At 39.2% G+C, this 22,602-nt stretch overlaps 1 protein-coding gene across 1 annotated transcript in view; it reads left to right on the plus strand.

The window, feature by feature from the left end:
* The window catches only part of LOC113046428 (MAGUK p55 subfamily member 7), a 50,891-nt gene extending 36,050 nt beyond the window's left edge, over positions 1 to 14,841 (plus strand). The window contains 4 exon segments of the mRNA XM_074559822.1: positions 3,953 to 4,046; positions 6,255 to 6,363; positions 7,366 to 7,509; positions 14,331 to 14,841. Of these exon segments, the coding sequence (XP_074415923.1) occupies positions 3,953 to 4,046; positions 6,255 to 6,363; positions 7,366 to 7,509; positions 14,331 to 14,510 (527 nt within the window). The 3' untranslated portion in view covers positions 14,511 to 14,841.
* The last annotated feature ends 7,761 nt before the right edge of the window (positions 14,842 to 22,602 follow it).

Consider the following 22,602-nt stretch of genomic DNA (forward strand, 5'->3'; position numbering starts at 1 on the left):
AGATCTAGCAATACCAGCACCGATATTTTGCCAGAGTCAGAATTTAAGCGAATATCATTTATTATCTTAATGAGTGCTGTCTCTGTGCTGTGATGCGGTCGAAAACCAGATTGAAAATTGTCCAGGTATCCATTTGAGTTTAAGTATTTGTTCAGCTGATTAAAAACTACATTTTCTATAATTTTGCCTATAAAAGGAAGATTAGATATTGGTCTAAAATTGCTCAAAATGGTGTTATCAAGATTGCTCTTTTTCAGGAGGGGCTTAACAACTGCAGTTTTTAGGGAGTTTGGAAATGTCCCAGAAAGAAGTGAGGTGTTCACTACTTCTAAGAGATCTGCTTCTAAGCAGTTAAGCACACTTTTGAAAAAAGATGTGGGAAGTGTGTCAAGATAGCAGGTTGATGATTTTAGGTGCTGCACTATGTCTTCCAGAATTTTGCTATCAATTGTTTCAAAAATAGACATAGTATCTTTTTGATATTGTGGCCTATTCTGTCTGACCTCTGCATTACTTGAGGATGTGCTAATGGCCTTCCTGATATTGATGATCTTCTCAGAAAAGAAGGAAGCAAACTCATTGCATTTGCTGTCTGATAGCATTTCACTGGTAATCTGACTTGGGGGTTTGTCAGTCTCTCAACAGTGGCAAAAAGAGTACGAGTGTTATTTAAGTTACTGTTTATAAGGTTTGAGAAGAAATGTTGTCTAGCTGTGGCTAATTTCACATTAAAACGCAGAAACGAGGGGTCCAACCAAGTTTCGGCAGCAGGCCGGAGTGATGGTCACTCAGAGCGTGCACTGTTGCCATGCCCATCTCGGGACTCGGTCGTGAAGCCAGTGCTGAAGCAGTCTCATATGGAGTAACCCGAGCGGTATGACCGCCGCTGCGGATGCCATATGCCCCATGAGCCTCTGAAACAGTTTCAGTGGAACCGCTCTCTTGCCTGATTGTCTCAGGCAATTCAGCAGTGATTGCGTGCGCTCATTCGTAAGTCTATTTCCATACCGAGAAAAGAGATCATCTGCAGAGGGGAGAGCTTGCTCTTTTCCCAGTTGACCTGAAGACCCAGTCAGGAAGGTGTCTGTGCACCAGATCCCTGTTCTCGCACATAACCGCTCTCGAGAGTGAGCTAGAATCAGCCAATCATCGAGGTAGTTGAGGATACGGACACCTTGTTCCCTGAGAGGAGCCAGGGCTTTACGAAAGTGCCAACCCGAATGGGAGAACCTTGTACTGATATGCCTGCCCCTCGAAAGCAAACCAAAGAAACGGTCTGTGTCAAGGAAGAATGGAGACATGAAATAACGCATCCTTCAGGTCGATCGCAGCACACCAATCCATCGGACGAATGCATTCAAAAATGTGCTTGGGCGTTAGCATCTTGAACGGGAGTCTGTGCAGAGCTCAGTTCAAGGCACGCAAGTCCAGGACTGGCTGTAACCCATCTGTCTTCTTGGGTACTATGAAGTAAGGGCTGTAAAAGCCAGACTTCATGTCAGCTGGAGGGACTGGATCTATCGCGCCCTTTGCCAGCAGGGTCGTGACCTCCGCGCGCATGACAGGGTCATCTTTGCCCACCATGGTCACGCGGACACCACGAAACCTGGGGGGACGCCGGGTAAACTGAATCGTGAAGCCGAGCCTGATCGTCCAGATGAGCCAACGGGAAGGCCTGGGGAACTCTAGCCAGGCTCCCAGAAACCAAACCAAACTACAGGCGTACCCACGTTGGGGTATCGTGGTGGAGCAGACAGCCCCGGCATGGGAGGCATAGCGCCCTTAGCGGGGTTGAGTGGTCCTGCAACGTAAGGAGTGGTCCTGCAACCATCTCCTGATGAGCTGACGTGTCCAACTCCGGGTCGCCCATCTCAGGAATGCCGCTTGGCCTGGTGTTTGGCAGGCTTAGGGGAAGAGACGGGTTGCGTCGCCTTTCTGCGGCCATCTCCTTGCTGCGGCTGGGCTGAAGGCTGCATGTGGATGAAAGTGAACATCAACTGACCCAATGACCCTCGCCCAGAGAGCGAGGTCGGTAGCAGTGCGCGCTTCCTGCAAAACCCCTTGGTCAGCACTGCCCTCGTGCAGCTGCCGGAGCAGCTTGGCCTGATAGACCTGAAGTGAGGCCATGGCATGCAGGGCAGAAGAGGCCTGGCCCGCAGCTCTGTAAGCCTTGGCCACAACCGTAGATGAGAAATGACAGGCCTTGGAGGGCAGCTTTCGTAAGTTGAACGTGACCGACTGAAAGGGAACAAAAGTTTTAGGTAGTTAACTCTCTAGCTCTGTTCCAAGCAAGTAAACTGACTATCAAGAATCAAGAACAACCATATTTCTTAAAAGTAAAACTATTGCCTTGACTCCACACTCTTGTAAATGTTCATGAATAATCTGTAGGCACACCATCAAATCTTTCCACATTGAGGCCTAAAGCTGTGTTGGACTGCCAGAGTGGAGAAGAGAACAGAACCAGCTTTTCACTGCCACTCTGAGTGTCCAAGAGTGATGTGGACAGGGGGCGATAGAGCGATGAAAGAACAGGATAATCACAGCCACTACAGCTAGACAGACGATGCCCTGATGAAGTGAGCGATGTGACTTTTTCTCTTTATTCTGGAAAAAGGCCATGCTTTCTGCTTTAGGTTTGCATTAGTCTTGTCTGTTTCTCCCCTTTGGAAGCTCTAACTAACAGCTTTCCATATTTCTGACTGTGTTCCAAGCTTCCGAACTGTAGCAAAAAGGGTTAGGATCTAACTCTGTCTGACATGTACATTTATTTGATTTATGACATTTGAGGAATGAGAGTTAAAATCGATCAGTAAACTGGTGACCGTGATTTAGCATCAACATGTGGCCTTATGAATGCCACAACTAATGAGAACCACGACTAATAAACAGCTGTGATCACACCGTCTCCAGTTCAGTGGAATAAGGTGTTTGCAACAGACTCCTGCTGCCTTTAAATGTCCATATAAAGCTTATCAAAGCCAACACACAATGAAATGGGCTTGTATCTGCTGTTTAATGACTGGTAACAGTGTTTCGTTGATGGGTTTAGATCAGTTTTTTGCAATAGCCACATCAGGTATGCATGCTCCAAGAACAGAAGGTTTTCATGTGATTTGAATGGTTAGATGAAGAGGACACCCCACCATCCCCACCACCCCACTGACAGTAAAAGTTTATAGTTTATTTTGGAATATGCAGAGAACGTGTGGACAATTAGCTTTAGGGTGTGTGTGAGCTCCTCAGGCCTTGTTAAGCTCACCTCTGAGCATATTTTCTGTGTGACTCAGTCTAGTTAAATAAGGGTCGTACTACCTAACTCTTGCTCAGTTTTGGACATTACCAGAGACAGCTCTGCTTCCACTTGTGAAAAAAGAAGTGTTCTTAATTTTATCAAATGTGCACTTATTAGTATACATTTGATAAGAATACATAGGACCCTGGTGCTACAGCAAACCCAAGGATCCCCTTCACAGGAGCCTAGCCATTTATTGAATTAATATTTTACTTTAAGTAAAATATTGATGGTTTATTAGAACAATTAAATTTTCTTTTGTAGTTGCTCTAATTAAAAGCTATTAAAAGACACGGTAATCTGTAAATTCAGAATTAACTGTAGTACCATTTTCTATTTGGGTCTAAGAAAAATATAATTAAATATTTTTTCTGAGATCACATGAAAAAAAAGAAAAGAAAAGAACATTGACCTATACATAAGTACTATTGTACTATACTATAAAATATAAGTTACTGTAAACAGATAAGTCAATACTGATATCTGACAAGTAGCTTTTAAGTTCAAAGAAACCTATTAAAAGATTTTGTAAAAACAAACCACAATAAATCCACAATTACTATTATTTATTAGCATATCGAGGGCTCTGGGATCTGTAAGTCAACCTCAATAGGAAATAAACATTTGATTTTTTCTTTTTTATTTTGAATTCAACAGATACCACTCGGGAGCGGAAAAAGCATGAGAGAGAAGGGGTGGAGTACCACTTTGTCTCCAAACACACTTTTGAAAAAGATATCCTCAACCACAAGTAAGCTAAACACCCCTAAATGGTACCCAGCCCATGTTGTAGCTTATTCTAGAGGCTAGAGTTTTGGGTTTAGAGTTTGTTTTACATTGCTAAAACTTGTTTGTTTAGTGAGCAATACGGAAGTGTACAGTCATGGTTTATCCAAAACATAGTTTGTTAATACAGATAAAAAAAGAGCATATTTTAAAATCAAACATAATATTTAATAATCTATCACTTACTGATAACCTTGTTTTTTTTGTTTGTTTTTTTTTTGTTTTTTTTTATCTAAAAATCATTCAAAATCATGACTAGTGGATAGTGGATTTATAAGAAGCCAACGGCTTTATTCCTTCTTTTAAAGATGCTCATGGAATTTAAATCACACATTTAATCCTTGTTAATGCTGGAAACGCAGATCACATCCATTGACAGGAAATACTCTCTTTTTCCAATTTTCCCTCAAAAGCGAAAGGAAATCTCAAAAGCATGTGTCCGTGAACAGTGTCACATTATATTAAGCTAGGGGGATATTTTAAGAGCCCACTGTGGTTTGAAATGACTTTTTGTCTTGTTAGTTGGACATAGGGAAAGAAGTCAGAGCAAGTGAGACAGGAATGACAGAGAGCAGACAGCCCAACTTTCCAGAGAAACGCACTAGAGAGAGGAAAAGCGGACTGCTTTTTGCATCACTCCACCAAATTACCATCATCTTTGATTACCATATACAAAATCCTCAAAGCCAGAGGCTAAAGAAGTTACTACTAGAACTGAGCAGTATGAACCTATCTCTACTTCACTAAAACAGCATCAACTAGGCAAATGATAAAAAATTATAAAACGATTTGGGTTTGAAATCACTAAACAGTACTTTTACTTCTGCATATTGTATTTAGCACAAAACCCTGTAGCCCAAAATCCAGGTTAACTCTATAATAAATGCATATTTAAATAAATTCTAAATAAACATGCCTTATTTTATGTAAATTAGTTTCATTATACATTATTCACAAAACTACTGCATGTGCTTGTTGCAATTAACATTACACTATTACTGCTCATTAAAAAAAGGTGGTTAATTAAAAATTATTATAATGACAGATTGCAGTAGTTACTATGTTATGTCAACCAAGCACTCTGATCTGCAAAATGGGGAATTTGTATTGTCACTATTGTTAACCAGCTAGCAGCATGTACAAAAAAATAAAATAAAAATTCAAAACACATACTAAGTATTAATTCTCCTCTCCATTTAGGATAAGTAGTGCACTTGACTTTCCATAAATAATGCCCAAATTGATCTGCTATCTTATTTTGTATGCAAATGTGACACTTATGGAACGCACTGCATTTTCATGCTGGATTATTGGGTAACACTTTAGAATAAGGTTCCATTAGTTAATGTTAGTTAATGTTTTAATTAACATGAACAAACAATGAATAATACATTTATATATGTATTTTTTTCATCTTCATTAATGTTAGTTAATGAAAATACAGTTATTCATTGTTAGTTCATGGTAATTCACAGTGCATTAACTAATGTTAACAAGCACAACTTTTGATTTAAATAATGCATTAGTAAATGTTGAAATTAACATGAACTAAGACTTATAAATGCTGTAGAAGGATTGTTCTTGCTTAGTTCATGTTAACGAAAGTAGTTAACTAACATTAACTAATGGAACCTTATTCTAAAGTGTTACCTATTATTCTTTAGAGACCATTCCTCAAATGTTTGATCAAACGTGACTTTCATTTGTGTAACATACATAAAACATACTAGGTCAAACAATCTGTAAGCATTATCCGCTGAAATGACTTTGTTCCTGTGAGAAGATCCAAAGGATTTAATATAGCATTATTTTCCTTAACTTAAAAACTTAACCACTGTGCGTCAACCATATGACAGAATACCGCACATATGCAATATATGTGTATACATTCATATGCATATATTCAAATAGCACATATACTGTACATGGAGCAGCAATTTGATGAATATTTTATCATGCCAATGATGTTTAACAGCTAACTTTAATACAACACCTAAAGATTTATCCCTGAATGCTCCAAATTTTAATTTATTTACGAATGATTTATATCTTATTTTTATCAGAATTTTTTATAAAATTCTTACTTGTAATAGGGTTTATGTTATTAGTGGTTTAAATGATATAAATCATTATATTTTCCCATATTTCATGATTTCTCAAATGTTTCATCTAGATTCCTGGAATACGGTAAATATAAGGGGAACTACTATGGTATGAGTCTGGATTCAGTGCGCAGGGTTGTAGCGGAGAGCAAGGTGTGCCTACTGGATGTGAAGCCAAACGTGAGTAAAATATCATTTATGAATTCTTTCATTCACGAGCACCAAGAAGCACTGGATCAGCTATCAATGCACAAGGATGTTCAACAACAACTCCCACTTTCAGGACATATTGTTTAGTTGATTTTATTTCATATTATTAAAGAACCACACATGCAGTATATGATACAAATGCCACAATTTTTTCCTCTCTCCAGAAGCATGAGCGAAAGAGGAAAGAGAGAAACAGGTATAAACAGAGTGAGCGAGGGCCAGGGAGACCTATATTACATGTCTTATTTGTTGACTTTGGAGCAGGACTCAAGGGCAGGAATTATGTCATTCTGGACGGGGAGATTCTGTCAGCCCTACTCCAGTTGGTAGATTTCCTGTGGTCTGATTATTTTTTCATCAGCTTGTAACATTTATAGACACATTCTCACTATATTAACGAACATACTATGGCCACACATTTGAATTTATTCATGGCTGATGCTGCAGGTCTTGTGTAGAATTTTGGAAATGGTCTTGTGTTGTCGTCATAGAAAATGGTTTGAAATTAAACAGTTACACTATGGACACATATTCATACTAGACTGAACATACGTGACCCTGGACAACAAAACTAGCCATAAGGGTAAATTTTTTGAGACTGCATAATCTGAAAGCTGAATAATAGTCTTTCCATTGATGTAAAGTTTGTTAGGATCAGACAATATCTGGCTGAGATACAACTATTTAAATATGTGGAATCTGAGGGTACGAAAAAAAAAAATATTGAAAATATCACCTTTAAAGTTGCCCAAATCAAGTCCTTAGCATTGCATATTACTAGTCAAAAATGAAGTTTTGATATATTTACAGGAGGAAATTTACAAAATATCTTCATGGAACATTATCTTTATTTGATATCCTAATTATTTTTGGCATAAAAGAAAATTCAATAATTTTGACCCATACAGAGTATTGTTGGCTAATGCTCACTGTATGGCATTCTTTCACAATTTTTTCTCCATTCTCTAACAGGCCATAACAGCCTTATACACCTCTGAGATGAAACCCTATGTTGTATTTGTGAAGCCTCCGTCAATAGAGAGCTTGAGATTGAGTCGAAGAAAAGCAAAAGTTTTGTCAAGTCAGAATGAGCAAACACCTACAAAAATATTTACGGTAAGAGATATAATGATTGTGGTTTCCTGCCAACTCTTATCTGTTTGTGCGTTTTGTTTGTTATCATTTTTTTACTGTCTGATTGGCTGGTGTTGATACTCATTACATCTCCTCTAAGAAATTATTATACTGATACTTGCATATACCATAATTTATTTTATTTTTTTACAAATTTGAATCAGATGAGACACTTCAGGATTTTGAGGCTTTTTTCTGCTCTGTGTTGCCTTCTCCTTTAGCTATAAAAGCATGTTGTGTCAAAAATAATATTGATTTATTGATTGATTGTCTAAAGATTGCATGTAATTTGTGTGAATGTGTAATGTAATCACAGTGAACCAACCCCTAAGCTTAAACCTACGCCTTCTCCTAACATTACCCTTATAGCAGTGTATTTTATTTATTTATTTTAAATTTTGCATAACACAAAAAAGTACACGATCAGTGCACTGTATCAAAAGTGTATTTTGTAGGTGCATAGTGATTAAAAATACTTTATATAATGTGGGACCAAAAAAAAACATATTGGAGAACCCCACATTCTTAATTTATGACCTTTCTGATGTTACACATTTTCAGTACATAGGTGGAAAATGTCTGACCTGACCTGTCATCTTGACCCAACTCTCAGCCTCTTTGGCAAGGGTCCCTTTTTAAAATCGCTCCAGGGTGGGCTGCAGGTGTAACCTATGAGCACACACAGGTTCATCTTCTTACACTTCCAAATGTCTGAGGGTTGTTCAGGCTTGGGGTAGAAGGTTTTCTGGTAACCCCACTGAGACACATCTGTGTCATGCTGTGAGCTTGAGCACCTAAGTCTGCCCTGGGGTCTTATAAAAGACTTAGGTCATCTCTCTCACACCTGGATGTTGTTTTACAAACTACCAAGTTCTTGGGTGCAAATGTGTTGCTCATCTTTCCATATTATACCAGGACAAGTCCTATAAGACTGCACTGAGCACTGACCTTAACAAGACACACTTGGACTTCTCTTGTTTTCATGATTTATTGGACTGACTCATCTTTACAGTCTTCTTAACTTTCTTACTCCAATCCAAGCCAGTTCTGTCTGATGCATAATGTCACATCATTTTTATAATTCATAAACCGCAAAGTGAAATACCTTTTGAGGTAAGGCAAGACATTTATAGGCAAGATGTATTATTTCTGACCATCTGCAGCTTTAGGTAAAATGTCTGTTCACTTTTAAAAATAGTGGGCAATATCATTGCAGAGAAAGAACATTTCACTGTTGACCTGAATTAACCACGCCCCCCTTGCCACATACCCCAACCGCCCAACTCAGGCCGGGCAGCCATCCGGCACCCAGCCCCCTGTCCGACGCGTCCGTCTGCAACAAAAAAGGGAGAGAGAAATCAGGAGAGTGAAGCAACGGCCCGCCACATAGAGCACCCTTCACCTGGGTAAACGCCGGCTGGCACGGCTCCATCCACTGAACCATATCTGTTGCTTCCTTTTTAGTGAGATCAGTCAAGGGGCTGGTGAGGTCCGAATAATTAGCCACAAACCTTCTATAATATCCCGCCAGTCCCAAGAACTGTCTCACTTCCTTTTTGGTCTTGGGACAGGTCGCAACTGCTTCGGTCATATCAATTTGTCGTGGCCTAATGGTTAGAGGGTTGGACTCCCAATCGAAGTGTTGTGGGTTCTAGTCTCGGGCCGGACGGAATTGTGGGTGGGGGGAGTGCATGAACAGCTCTCTCTCCACCTTCAATACCATGACTTAGGTGCCCTTGAGCAAGGCATCGAACCCCCAACTGCTCCCCGGGCGCCGCAGCATAAATGGCTGCCCACTGCTCCGGGTGTGTGCTCACAGTGCGTGTGTGTGTGTGTTCACTGCTCTGTGTGTGTGCATTTCGGATGGGTTAAATGCAGAGCACAAATTCTGAGTATGGGTCACCATACTTGGCTGAATGTCACTTCACTTTCACTTTCACTTTGGGTACGCACCTGTCCATGTCCCAAGTGAAAACCCAGATACTTTACCTCCACGCACCCAATCGCACACTCCTTCGGGTTGGCCGTGAGCCCAGCCCCTCTCAGTGACCTCAGTACCGCCCTCACATGCTGCTTATGCCCCTGCCAGTCATTACTAAATATAATGATATCATCTAGATAGGCAGCAGCATATGCACCATGGGGCCGCAACACCCTGTCCATCAGTCTCTGAAATGTAGACGGCATGCCGAACAGCCCGAAAAGGAGTGTAACAAATTGGTGTAACCCAAACGGCGTCGTGAAAGCTGTTTTTTTTTTTTTTTAATCTGGATAATGGAGACAAGAGGATCTACCAATAACCCTTTTTAAGTCCAATGTCGAAAAAACGAGCCGTACCGAGTCGGTCAAGAATTTCGTCAACCCGTGTCATTGGATATGCGTTGAATTTCGACACAGCACTCACCTTGCGAAAATCCACACAGAACCGCACTGAGCCATCCGTCTTAGGAACCAAAACTATCAGGCTCGCCCAGTTACTGTTGGATTCTTCTATTACCCCCATTTCAAGCATCGCACCTAATTCTTCCTGAACTACTTTTTTCTTGCTTTCAGGCAAATTCTCCATAGAGAGCCGCCCCAAAGTGTGGAGTTTTGTTCTCAGGTCCACCACTGAATTTCATTTTTTTAGACTGAGAAGTTCTGTCCTCCAAAGTCTCTCTTATGACATCCAGTACCCCACTGGGCTGGTGACCATAGACCAACTCGAAGGGGGAAAACCCCGTGGAGGCTTGCGGGACCTCTCGCACAGTGAACAACAGGGGTTCCAACCATCTGTCCCAATTTTTGGCGTCTTCCTGAACGAATTTACGAATCATTGTCTTAAGCATGCGATTAAAACGTTCAACCAGCTTGTCCGTTTGTGGGTGAAAGACGCTGGTCTGAATCGATTTAATGCCCAATAATTCATAAAGTTCGCGTAATGTCCATGCCCTGATCAGGGAGGATTTCCTTAGGAATCCCCACTCTGGAGATTAAAGAAAACAGTGCATCAGCAACAGTGCATCAGCAACACTGCTAGCGGAAATATTGCGGAGAAGCACTGCTTCTGGATATAGTGTTTCACATTTTTTTTACCGATTGACATTCACGACAAGCCACGTACCACCTGCGCACATTCTCGTGAATGCCCGGCCAAAGAAAATGGGTCATGAGGCGATTTAGTGTCATTCCTTGTCCTAAATAACCAGCCATTGGATTAGAAAGAGTCGCCTGAAAAAGCATTTCCCGTGGGCTCCTAGGAACTAACAACTGTATCTTCTTTTGTCTGAGCGTCTTGGGTCACTCGATACAACCTATCTTTAATTATTGCAAAATATGGACAGGTAAGCGGCTGTCCAGGATGGAGAGGCTGACCGTCGATGGTCCGTGATGGACTCGGGGAGCCGAATAGTGGCCATTTGGGACTCGAGGAGGGCCGGCCGGACGGGACCTGGGTAAAGGGACTGGCCGATAGAGAGAAGGAGAAAAAAAAGAAGGAGAGAGAGAAGCTGATGGGAGAGGTTTGCCGACGCCAGGGCATGCCACCATATGGTCATCCGCGAGATTGATAGCCGACTCCAGCGACGTGGGGCGGTGGCACTGGACCCACTCGGCAATTCTTCCTGGTAGCCATGTAACAAGGATTTTTAGGCTGCATTAATTAGAAAAATAACACACAATGTACTTGCTACATCGTAAGAGGAATGGCATCTATGCTAATATTAGTCTGTTTCTCTCTTATTCCAAGGTCACCATAGCCACCAGATCCAGTCTTTATACAGATCAGATGGTCACTGCAGTCACCCGGATCCAGTACGTATCCAGCCCAGATGGTGGATCATCACCTTGAAAGGACCTGTACAGCCCTGAATGTCAGCAGAGACCAGGACATCTAGATGAGCACCAGAGACAGATCCACAGTCAAGACCTTGTCTCCTAAACAGCTACCAGGACAATACCTCAGGAAACAGATGATTCTTCTGCACAATCTGACTTTGCTGCAGCCTGCAATTGAACCGCTGATTTCGTCTGGTCAGAGGAGAACTGGCCCCCCGATTGAGCCTGGTTTCTCCCAAGGTTTTTTTCTCCATTCTCCATTTACTCTCAAGAGTCCGGACTCGAGTCCAATTTTGAATGAACTCGGACTTGTCACGCACTAGGGTGAATTTTTACTCGGACTTGACACGGACTTGAACATTTTGGACTGTGAAAATATTCCGAGTACAGTCGAGTCCGCGTCTTGTGTAACAATAAAACCAGCATAAAATTGAGATGAGAAATTAGATTCGATTCAATAAACCGGTTGAAAAAAAAAACGGTTCACCGGTTCTTTTACGCTCGTCATTGGTGATGACGTAATGGCAGTAAGTCTATCAAACATTCAAATATATAAAGTCAGTAATAATCTCTTCAGTCAGTTAAAAACATCATAATCATGAAAAGTTTAAAATTACGTTTTGCAACAACGCACCCAAATACAGTAACAGCAATAATGTGCATACAAGGATTTAAGTCTTGAAGATATAAAGTAAATAAATTAGGTGTCATCAGTGCAGAAACCATGATCCACTTACTATATGTAATCCATTGCGATGTATTTGTTATTAAATGAACTTACGTTTCACCAGATTGCCCTTCATTCAAGCCCTCGGTTTACCTGTCTCATAACATTAGCACAGAATCAGTTCAGAATCAATCACCAAAAGAATCAGTTCAGTCGGCTTCACGCTGAATCACGCATGTGCAGTATCATCAGCTCCCATAGTCAGCTGCTCGGTTCTCGAATCAGACGCGTCCAAAAGAAGCGGTTCTCGGTTCAGTGTACTGATGATCTGAAAACCGACGCAACCGGTTCTTGACTCGAGAACGAGAATCGCTCTAACCGGCACGTGCTGCAGTTCAGTTACATCAGCTGCTCTACTCGTGTTCATGTTCTGTTTACTACAAACTCAATTTGTGAATGTGTCATCATTAACTATAAATACAGTACAGATATTTCATATATCATGCCTTATTCCTATTAAACATAGAGTCTTTAGAGTCTTAATTATTGTCCAACTTCCCTGAAAAACCCTTTGGCCTATACATAACCTACAATATACAGATTAGAAACATGCAAAAAAAAATTTTATATATATAGATATATAGTTATTTTATCACACTTTCCGATGTACTGGAGGACAATATAGTGTGATACAATAATAACACAGGTTAATTTGTATTTTCATGCACTTGTAATACAATAAAACCTTTGAAACCTTTTTTTGATAGGAAACTAGTTCTGTTGACATAAAATAAAAATGTTCAGTGGCATTCAAAGGCAATGATTAGATGTAACAGTGGTATTTTTTAATAAATTTTTATATTTCCATTGGTTTAATGGGTTGAAAGGTTAAAATATTAATAGAATGTAAAAATTTACAATACCAATTTATAATCTTTTTTAAATTTAATTACTTTCTGGACTCGGGCGGACTTGACTCTGACTCGGCCTTTAAGAACTCGGACTTGAGTCCAACTCGGCCCCTTTTGGACTCGGACTTGGACTTGATGTTTAAGGACTTGGTCTTGAATCGTACTCGACAAAGGTGGACTCGGACCCAACTCTACTCTTTTTAATGTTTAGTTGCTTTTTCACAATCTGTATTGTTAAAAGCGCTATATAAATAAAGTAGACTTGATGACATTTATGTTCAAACAACATGTTAAGTATTTTGCATCTAATGACCCTTTTATATACACTGAACTGTATACATGTTTATAGATATTTTTTTCTAAAAGGTTCAAGATGAGTATATTAAAGCTTAAACTTTAGCCATTTATCTTATTAAGCTAACCAAAACAAGGAAAACACTCCAAAGCATGGTATCCCTAAATTACATAAATGAATCATCTGTAGTCAGTGGACCCCATTTCTTCTGGCATGCAGACTGTGAATATCAGTCATGGTGAAAAAAAAAAGCTTAAAGCATATTTTTCTATTATTATTATTTTCCTTGTTGAACCCTTCACAGTGTACATACAGTATAGTAGGCTAATCAAAGGGGGAACAACCTCTTATTCAGTTCAGAGTGTATTCATTGTATTCTGGGTTATACACTTTTCATTTTTATTTTTACTTTTAATTTACAGTACAAGAACAGCAGCTGTGGTTGCCAGACCTTTACTCTAACAATACGATAGTAGCATTTTTATATGCTAAAATATTTTTAACGTTAATGTAATGTGTTTATATATACCACCTTCAAAACACAGGTACAATAAGATTAAGTACCTAAAACCCTAATGTAAATAACTTGCTATAACGAAGAAACCATTATTTCAATGAAAAAACATCAAATGTGAGGTGTCATAGAGAATTCTGGGAATGTCTTAATAAATCTTAAGAATTATTACTGGAAATTATAAGCTTACTTGTAAACTGTCCTAGTAGATCAATTAAAGTTTTTTCACCATGTATTAAAGTTTTTTAGTGTAGCATTTTACTTTAATTTTTGTGCATGGGAAACACTCAAAAACTCTGTTCTACAACTCAGACGAGGGGTTATACAAACAGTAAAACATTCTAGTGCTGTTATACTAATGATCACTAAGATTCCAACTTGTAAACACATTCACAACCTCGTAAAACTCATAATTTACAATTTGTAAAATTGGAATGTTTGAAAAGCTCCGATTTCTCAATCCTAATTATAGTAATTCCAATAAGATGTGAATGCACCGTAAATATCAGCACTTTTGGAATGTCACTCAGCCAGTCAAATTTGCGAATGGAACTTTCTGCTGTATATTCTCATGCATTGCTCTTTTATTCATTTTTACAGGAGGAGGACTTTCAGGATATGATTACCAGTGCCCAAGCCATGGAGAATAAATATGGCCATTTGTTTGAGAAAGTGATCATCAATGATGACCTGGCCATGGCATTCATTGAGCTGAGAGACGAGCTCACAAAGATAGAAACAGACACTCACTGGATCCCAAATACATGGGCTCATGTCTGAAAAAGCAATTCATGTTCACTGAACCACTTAGACACATGATAACTTTTGACTATGTTTTGGAGATTTTCTGCATATAAAAAAGGCACACCATATTATTGTAATTATACGCTTATAAGTAGTGTGTGCTGGCCAGTCATGAATCAACTGCATTCATAACCGCCAAACTCATGACACTGCACTGAAGTTTAAATAGTTTTGTTTATGTAGAGAAACAAGTAATTGTAAAGAAATTTTTATCTGACCCTAATTCCTACATAATGATATACATTATGCTGTATTACTAGATTATTTCTATACACATATTGCTTTGTGCACTGTTGTGGCTCATGTTTTCACATTAATCACTTACAGATGTGAATTTCCATTGAAAAGATGTGTTCTCAGTCTGGTTTAAGCGAGGTGGAGCACTACAGTTTCTTTCTTTTTTTTTCATAAATTGTGACTACAAGATTGAACTCTGGATTAGATCTCTGAAACACATCCAGGTAGCTCTATGTACTGAACAGTTCCAATCAAAGTTTAGATTTGTTCCTGACATCGAACTCCAGGCTTTATAGTGATTTAAATGCCTTAGCGTTCTTGAAGAACATTAACATTTGCAGGTATACAAGGGGATCCATGAGTCAACCTCTCAGAAGGATCAGTCCAAAGCACCTGCTTTTTAAAGGTTTAAAACTAACAAAGACCAATTCCCAGGGCAATTCCTCCCAAACATTGCATTTAGACAGGTTAGCTGACATGGAAACTGAGAGGAAGACATTTGCTCAAGGTGAACTTAGTTTTTCCTGCGGAAGCCAGAAGAGGAAGTGGAGTTAATTTTCTCCAGCACTCTGTATATTCAAGGGGAATTAAAGAGTAACGGAAGAGTTTATGGGGTTACACTGGATGGTTGCCTGGTCAGCATGAGGGACAGAACTCCACACATAGCCTACCTGTATGTACCTTTCTGTGAAGCCAGAATGAAAGGATGCTTTAGATGCAGTATGTCAGGGTTTTTTTATCAAAATTGTGACAGATTGTGATAAAGATATCACGATGTTGTGTTGTGTCTTTATTCTAAACTATTCACCATTTATGGATTGTTGCTGCTTTTAGCCTATCTCTGTTGCTTTCCACCAATTGTAGTTCTGTTCATATGGCACACATACTGTAAACCAAACTTGCTCGCAAAATGTAATTTTGATTCCTGTAAATATCAGGCAAGTCACTTATAGAATGCAGAGTAACTTTATTTTAGAACTCTGCATGGACTGTATGTACACATTGTGTACATTTTTTTTTTTTTTTTAATAAATAAAAAACAAGGAAAGTAACATTCTGCAACTTTCACCATTTTTTCCACCCGCAAACATCTTGGGCATAAACTTAACAAGTCTCACAGACATTTGACAAACTGAAATGGAATAATGACACATGGTTACATGTGGTTTGCCATTGGAAGGATGATCAGCTTTCCTTCCTGTCTCCCTATAGCACATGTGTTAGGTTTCTTACATTGCGCTCATTGCTGTTTATTGCTCTGGCCGCATCTGCAGTCCTCATGCCTCCCTGCAGCAGGGCTATGGCATGTTCACACAGTAAAGCTGTAAAGCTTTGGCTACTTGGATATGGATTTGACAAAATGGTCTTTAAAGGGTTACTCCAGACATCTGGTCTGGATACGCACTGGATCCGGGTGACTGCAGTGACCCTCTGATCTGGACACAGACTGGATCTGGTGGCTACGGTCAACTCAGAATAAGAGAGAAACAGACTAATATTAGCTTAGATGACATTCTTCTAATGATGTAGCAAGTACATAGGGTGTTATAGTAAGTGTTCCCGGTTCCGGCTTACCTAATTAATGCAGCCTAAAAATCCTTTAACCGATTTGGATATTAGAAGCATATTAGTGAGTTATGTGTAAACCAAACTGCATTAAACTGCCAAATAAGAAAATGCCAGAGTTTTGAGAATGCAGCGGACGTAGAGGATTATAATGTAAAAGGAGCTCATTCAAATACTGAGGTGCTAAACCATGCAGGGCTTTATAAGTAATAAGCAATATTTTAAAATCTATAAGATGTTTGATAGGGAGCCTGTGCAGTGTTGACAGGACCGGGCTAATATGGTCATACTTCCTGGTTCTAGTAAGAACACCTGCTGCTGCATTTTGGACTAGCTGGAGTTTGTTTGCCAACCGTGCAGAACAACCACTCAATAAAGCATTACAATAATCTAACCTTGCATAGATTAACATTTCTGCATTTGACATTGAGAGCATAGGCCGTAATTTAGATATATTTTTGAGATGGAAAAAATGCAGTTTTACAAATGCTAGAAACGTGGCTTTCTAAGGAAAGATTGCAATCAAATAGCACACCTAGGTTCCTAACTGATGACGAAGAATTGAGAGAGCAGCCATCAAGTCTTATGGGGCGGTCACACTGCACTTTTCTCTCCATTGACTTCCATTCATACGCATGCGAATGCGTCAGAGCGGAAACGCAAACTTATGCGAAAAATTTCGCATTTCGATGCGTTCCAAAGTTCAAGTTTGTTGAACTCTGACCTGCAAATTCGCATCACGTGAAGATGTGGGACCAGTAGAAGATCGATACGTCACTGCGTGACCTCTCTGTACAGAAATTCAAAAATGAAGGAAGCACTATACTATAACTTTAGCTGTAGAGCAGCGTCCTATTTTATATAATACATATTTAAAAGATTAAAAAATTAAATAAAAAAAGAAGCTGCATGGTTTGTAGTGTCAACAGGAAACAGGAACAGATGATAGATTTGAATGAGGACGTTTTATAATTTTTTATTGCTTAGGGTGTATATATGTATATAGAGAGAGATACAGAGAGTGCTTTCAACGCCGTCGCAAGAGACACAGTACAAGCACATATTAATCCATGTTGTGATAATTGAGGAGAGCATTTTATCTTGCTCCCGCCCATATTCGCAGCGGCGTCCGAAATAATTTTGCACGTTTAAAGTCTGACCGCGCCTTTAAACAGTGCTCTATGTTATTAGATGCAGAGTTTTAAGGTCCTATAATTAACACCTCTGTTTTTTCAGAATTTAGCTGTAAGAAATTACTCGTCATCAAGTTTGTTATATCGACTATGCATTCCATTAGTTTTTCTAATTAGTATGTTTCGCCGGGCCATGAAGAAATATAGAGCTGAGTATCATCAGCATAAGTATCATCATCATTAGTGAAAGCTAACACCTGTTTCCTGATGATATCACCCAAGTTCAAATCAAAGTGTAGAAAACGTATCCTTGTGCGCATTTACAATTCTGACGATGTCTTTCATAATTTTCTGAGCTTTGACAGTGTAATTTACTTGGCAGTCAATGGGACAGTCACAAGCTTAGTAGTTTCCCCAGCAATAGGTTGACATGCATGCAAGGTCAAAAATCACTTTCATTGACTTATAATATGCAATGATTTTTACCTTATTTGCTCAACGATTCCCAAACGATTCTGGGTTTTTTTTTTTTGAAACCCCTCCTTTGTGTGATGCTATAATCTGCAGTGATTGATCCGATCGGTCTCATTTTCATTTCATCTTGCCTGCAATGCCTGATAAAGCAGCGTTTATGGAGCGCAGTGCTGCTTTGTGTACAGCAGGGGTGTCAAACTCAGTTCCTGGATGGCCAGATCCCTGCAGAGTTCAGATTTAATCTTAATTAACCACACATGATCCAACTAATCAAGTCCGTCAGGCTAATTTGAAAGCTACATGGTATGTGTTTTGGAGCAGGGTTGGAACAAAACTCTGCCGGGCTCCGGCCTTCCAGGAATTGAGTTTGACACCCCTGGTGTACAGCATTACCTGGAGAATCGCTATTTTTCCCACTCGTAAAGTGGTACCTAGTGGCACAGAATTAATTAGCATTTTCATTCCAAGTGAAAAGACCAACAAGTGGGTGGACAATATGCTAATGTTTCATGTTGACTTCAACGGTTTGGAATTCGTTTTAAAAATGATTTTTGAAAGACAATAACTTTATAAATGGTGCACTTTCATATATGGAAAGCTTTGCAGAATGTTTTCATTCACTTAGAGCTGTGTTACACACTGCATGAAAAGGTAATTTAAAAAAATCCATAATAGGATTATATAATCTATAAATCTATCTATGTACTTTCTTTCTTTCATTTATTTTTTTTAAATCCACCTGCTGACCTTTCAAATTCAAGGACCTCTTTTGTAATAATAAAATTACATCCAGCCTTTAAAGCTGAGAGTACTGTAATTTTCCACTCAAAATGTTCATGTATCTGTGGTGGATGTGAAATGAGTTTATTAGTCAGTCATGGCTCATCCAAATGTCAATCAATTTAGTGTTTTTTATGTAATGAGGCCGGTGTAGAAAGAGAAATCTGGATGAAGAGATGGATTCAGTATTTGTCTGGTTTTGTGTGGAGGAGCTGGATGGGTAGACAGCCCAGACTTTGTGGCTTTACGAGAGGTCAGATTTCTTCATGGGCTCACGTCATTGCTATTAAAGCGCTATCTGAACAGTGAGGCCCGAGTGTGTTAAAAAGACTAGGATACTTCATGCGCGCACATGCACACAGTGAAAATGCCAACAAAAATATGGCAAGCCATAGAGCTGCGGACAAGGGTTTAAAATAACTGATTGAGTTAAATATGCTACCATAATTCATGGTGAACAAGAGATTTGTGCTTTCCTGATTATCACAAAATACAGCAGCAGAAGCAATGTAAGAACAATGTCAATGAAACTACAAAAAACAAAGCACACTTTATCCCCAATGTCAAAACTCTCCCAAAACTATAGCCAAGCATTGGCCATCATTAAATTAAGGCCTGTCTTTTAGCAACAGAACGACCATTTGTGGTCAGCAGTGAAATCAAGTCAACTACTCAGTGTTTACAAAATCTAATCATGCAGCGATGAAGTTTTTAATGGGGGCTGTTTCAAACATATTTTTTAAGCACACTTACTCAATGCAGAAGGCTAAAGAAGTGCACTCTAAACAGTCTCCAGAGGACCACTCCTTTCTCTGGACATGGCGCACAGAGGTTGTACACCTTATTGCCAAACCTCATATACTTAGAGCCATAGTTACCAGAACTCTGTTTCACAAGGAATTTTTCATGTAAATCTTGAGGAAAACAAAAGTACAAAAGCTGTCACTGGAGCGGTACCCTTTCAGTCTGTTTTGGCTTGGTTCAGTTCGATCTGGTGAGCTGGTTAATCCAGTTCACTAAAGGGAACCTGTTCAAATGGTTTGTTTGCAAACTAGACATCGCTCTGGACCATTTGCCTGAGGATATGGATTACAGATAATAATGTTGTAATTGATGTATATACTGTATATCTTCAGGAGCCACTGGTAGTCATTGTGTGTTGGCTGTATATGCTTTTTTTTTATTCTCAAAGTGATGGTGCCATGAACTGTGAATCACCAAGGACCACAGTGTCATCTTAAGTTGAGCAAATTAAGAGCAATTGCTAATTTGGGGGTAAACTATTCCTTTAGCTTTATAGACTTTGCATTTTCAAAATATATTTTGTGTTCCAGTACTGGTTTATGACATGAGGGTGAATAAATGAAGACAGAAATTGACATTTTTTTAATTATCTGTGCCTGTTTAAAACAATATACACCATTATTGTTCTCAATTTTTATGACACCAAGACCTCCCCCCAAAAGGTAATTCTGAAAATGCATAGATCTGTTTTTTATTTGTGTGACTCTTCCAGGTAAAACACACACACACACACACACACTTAAATATATATATTTCCACACAACAGTCATACTCATACAAATAGGCAAAGACTGCAACCATGTTATTTATTTATAGCCAAGTGCATGCTGGGAACACCAGCATCTTGCAAAATCAACATTCTTGCAGCTAGTTAGGCCAAATTATTTGGCATATCTGTGGCTTTTTTCAAATGTATTTATTTATTCATTTTTCCAAAATCTAACTCTATGAATATACATCTATTGTTTAAAAAAAGAAAAAAACAATACTAAAACTATGATGCTTCATCTAAATCTAAATAATATTAATCAAAATTGAAACTATTTTAAGTTCAAGTTCTTTTTCTCTGTGACAAAACGTGCACAATTTGAATGTTTTTATAGTAGCAATAAATCATCGATAAAATTATTGAAAGCGGAATTGTTTAGTTCAACAGTCCACAGATCCAATTCCAAAGAAAGGCTCCAGAAACAGGCTGCTTTTGTACTAGCAAAATGTTTTATTTAGTCTTCCATAAAGTTGTCCCACTGTACCACATCTGTGTTGGCTCAATGCAAAAAGGCTTTGCGATTTTGCATGCTAGAGCTAGCAGTCTCTTAGCAGCCCATTCTTTCTTCCCAAGTATGGAATAGTTAAAAACCACCACTCCTTCCTGACCTTAGAAATGTTTCAATATTTGTTTATCAAGGCTGATAAGAGCATCTGCACACCCGCTTACATCACTGTAGTGCACTACACAGGTGTACGTCTAGGTTTTCAGTAAGCTGCTCACCCCTTTTTCCAGTGGCATGATTATGTTGGCTTGGAAAGTGAAGAATTCCCCACAAACTTGTACTGTTTAACCTAGCACGCATAGACTTCTGTCTCTTGCCGCCAAATGGCGAACTAAAGCGTGTAATCATTCTGACAGCTGGACAGTTTCAATTAAGGGTTATTTATGGAGACTTGATGAATACAAGACACACAGGAGAAGCAGAGGGATTCTAAACATATTGAAAGCCAATCACAACAGATCCAGACAGAATGGCCCATTCTTACAGCTGACTGGAGCACATGAGATTGATTGGTTAATGAACCACTGTACACTGGGTGAATCTGACCTCACCATCATAGTAAGCAATTCTATGATCAATATGGATAAAACAGACCACCTCTTAGAACAAAATATCCTTGGGATGGAAATATGCCACAAATACTTCAACTTTACGAGAACTTCACTTAAACTTGAATCACCAAACTGTGCTTGGGTCACAACCATAACCGTCAAACCGCCATCATGTGTGATTCATTGTGTCCATTCATTTAAGAACACAAATGCTCGTTTTGGTATTTTGCCCCCCGCTAATAAATGAAAGAGTTTGCGGTTGCATTGCTGGGTTCCACCTTCATCAGCACATGAACCTGAAACCAGCAAGAGTACATGTTCCACTGGGAAGGTTGTCTGTCTAACTGACAGTTCTCATATTCAAAGTAAAATCTTCTAGAGACAAAGCTTTGCCTTTAAAAGAAATCCAGAATGGTGAAAAAATTATTCAGTGCTCCTTGGATCTTCACTTTATGTGAATTCGTCACCTTTCCAGACAGTTGAGAAGGCATTGGAGACTGGATCTTCTTTAAAACACCTAGGCTGTGCCCAAATACTTGCATGATCTGGACACTGTAGGTCCCAGAAGGTCACAACGGAAAGAGCAACTTAATACCTAGCAGAAGCTTAAGGTTGTCCACAATTTGTTTTCTTTTTTAATTTGACATCTTTCCAGCTTCACTACCCTCAGGGAATAGCAAAGCGTCCAATTGGTTTTTACTTTCCATCACATGCAGTAGGTCATCTGGATATTATTCTCATACTGTACAGACATTTTCCTCATTGTATATAATGTTTCTTGCATACTGTGTACAAGGAATGCCTATGTACACATATTCAGACAAAGGGCTAGACTTACGTCTTGACTCCGCTGTTATTTCATAATACAATACTGAAACTCCTTTTTCTGCATTATATTTTTCCATAAGATGTGATTTACTGTGATGTCCGAACACTTTTGTTTGTGTAGAACATTCGGGTAGCATGTGAACAGAGTTGAGGGCCTGTGGTTTTAATGGACTATGACCAGAGAACACATAAAGAGCCAAAGTAACCTCCTGTTTATCTCTAACCATATCATTCACTTGGCCATTGAGGTTGGATCTGGGATTACAACAATGCTATTACCTTACAACATGCAAAAAAACATACAAAACAAAAAACAGGATTTTATATAAAATACCCCTGCAGATGCATGCCAAGGTCAATAAGTCTTTGTTAGATCAGGTTGTTAAATGTAATGTGGTGTGACTTCACCAAAACTGATACT

Source organism: Carassius auratus, chromosome 27 (assembly GCF_003368295.1).
Source record: "Carassius auratus strain Wakin chromosome 27, ASM336829v1, whole genome shotgun sequence".
In the NCBI taxonomy this organism is placed as follows: domain Eukaryota; kingdom Metazoa; phylum Chordata; class Actinopteri; order Cypriniformes; family Cyprinidae; genus Carassius; species Carassius auratus.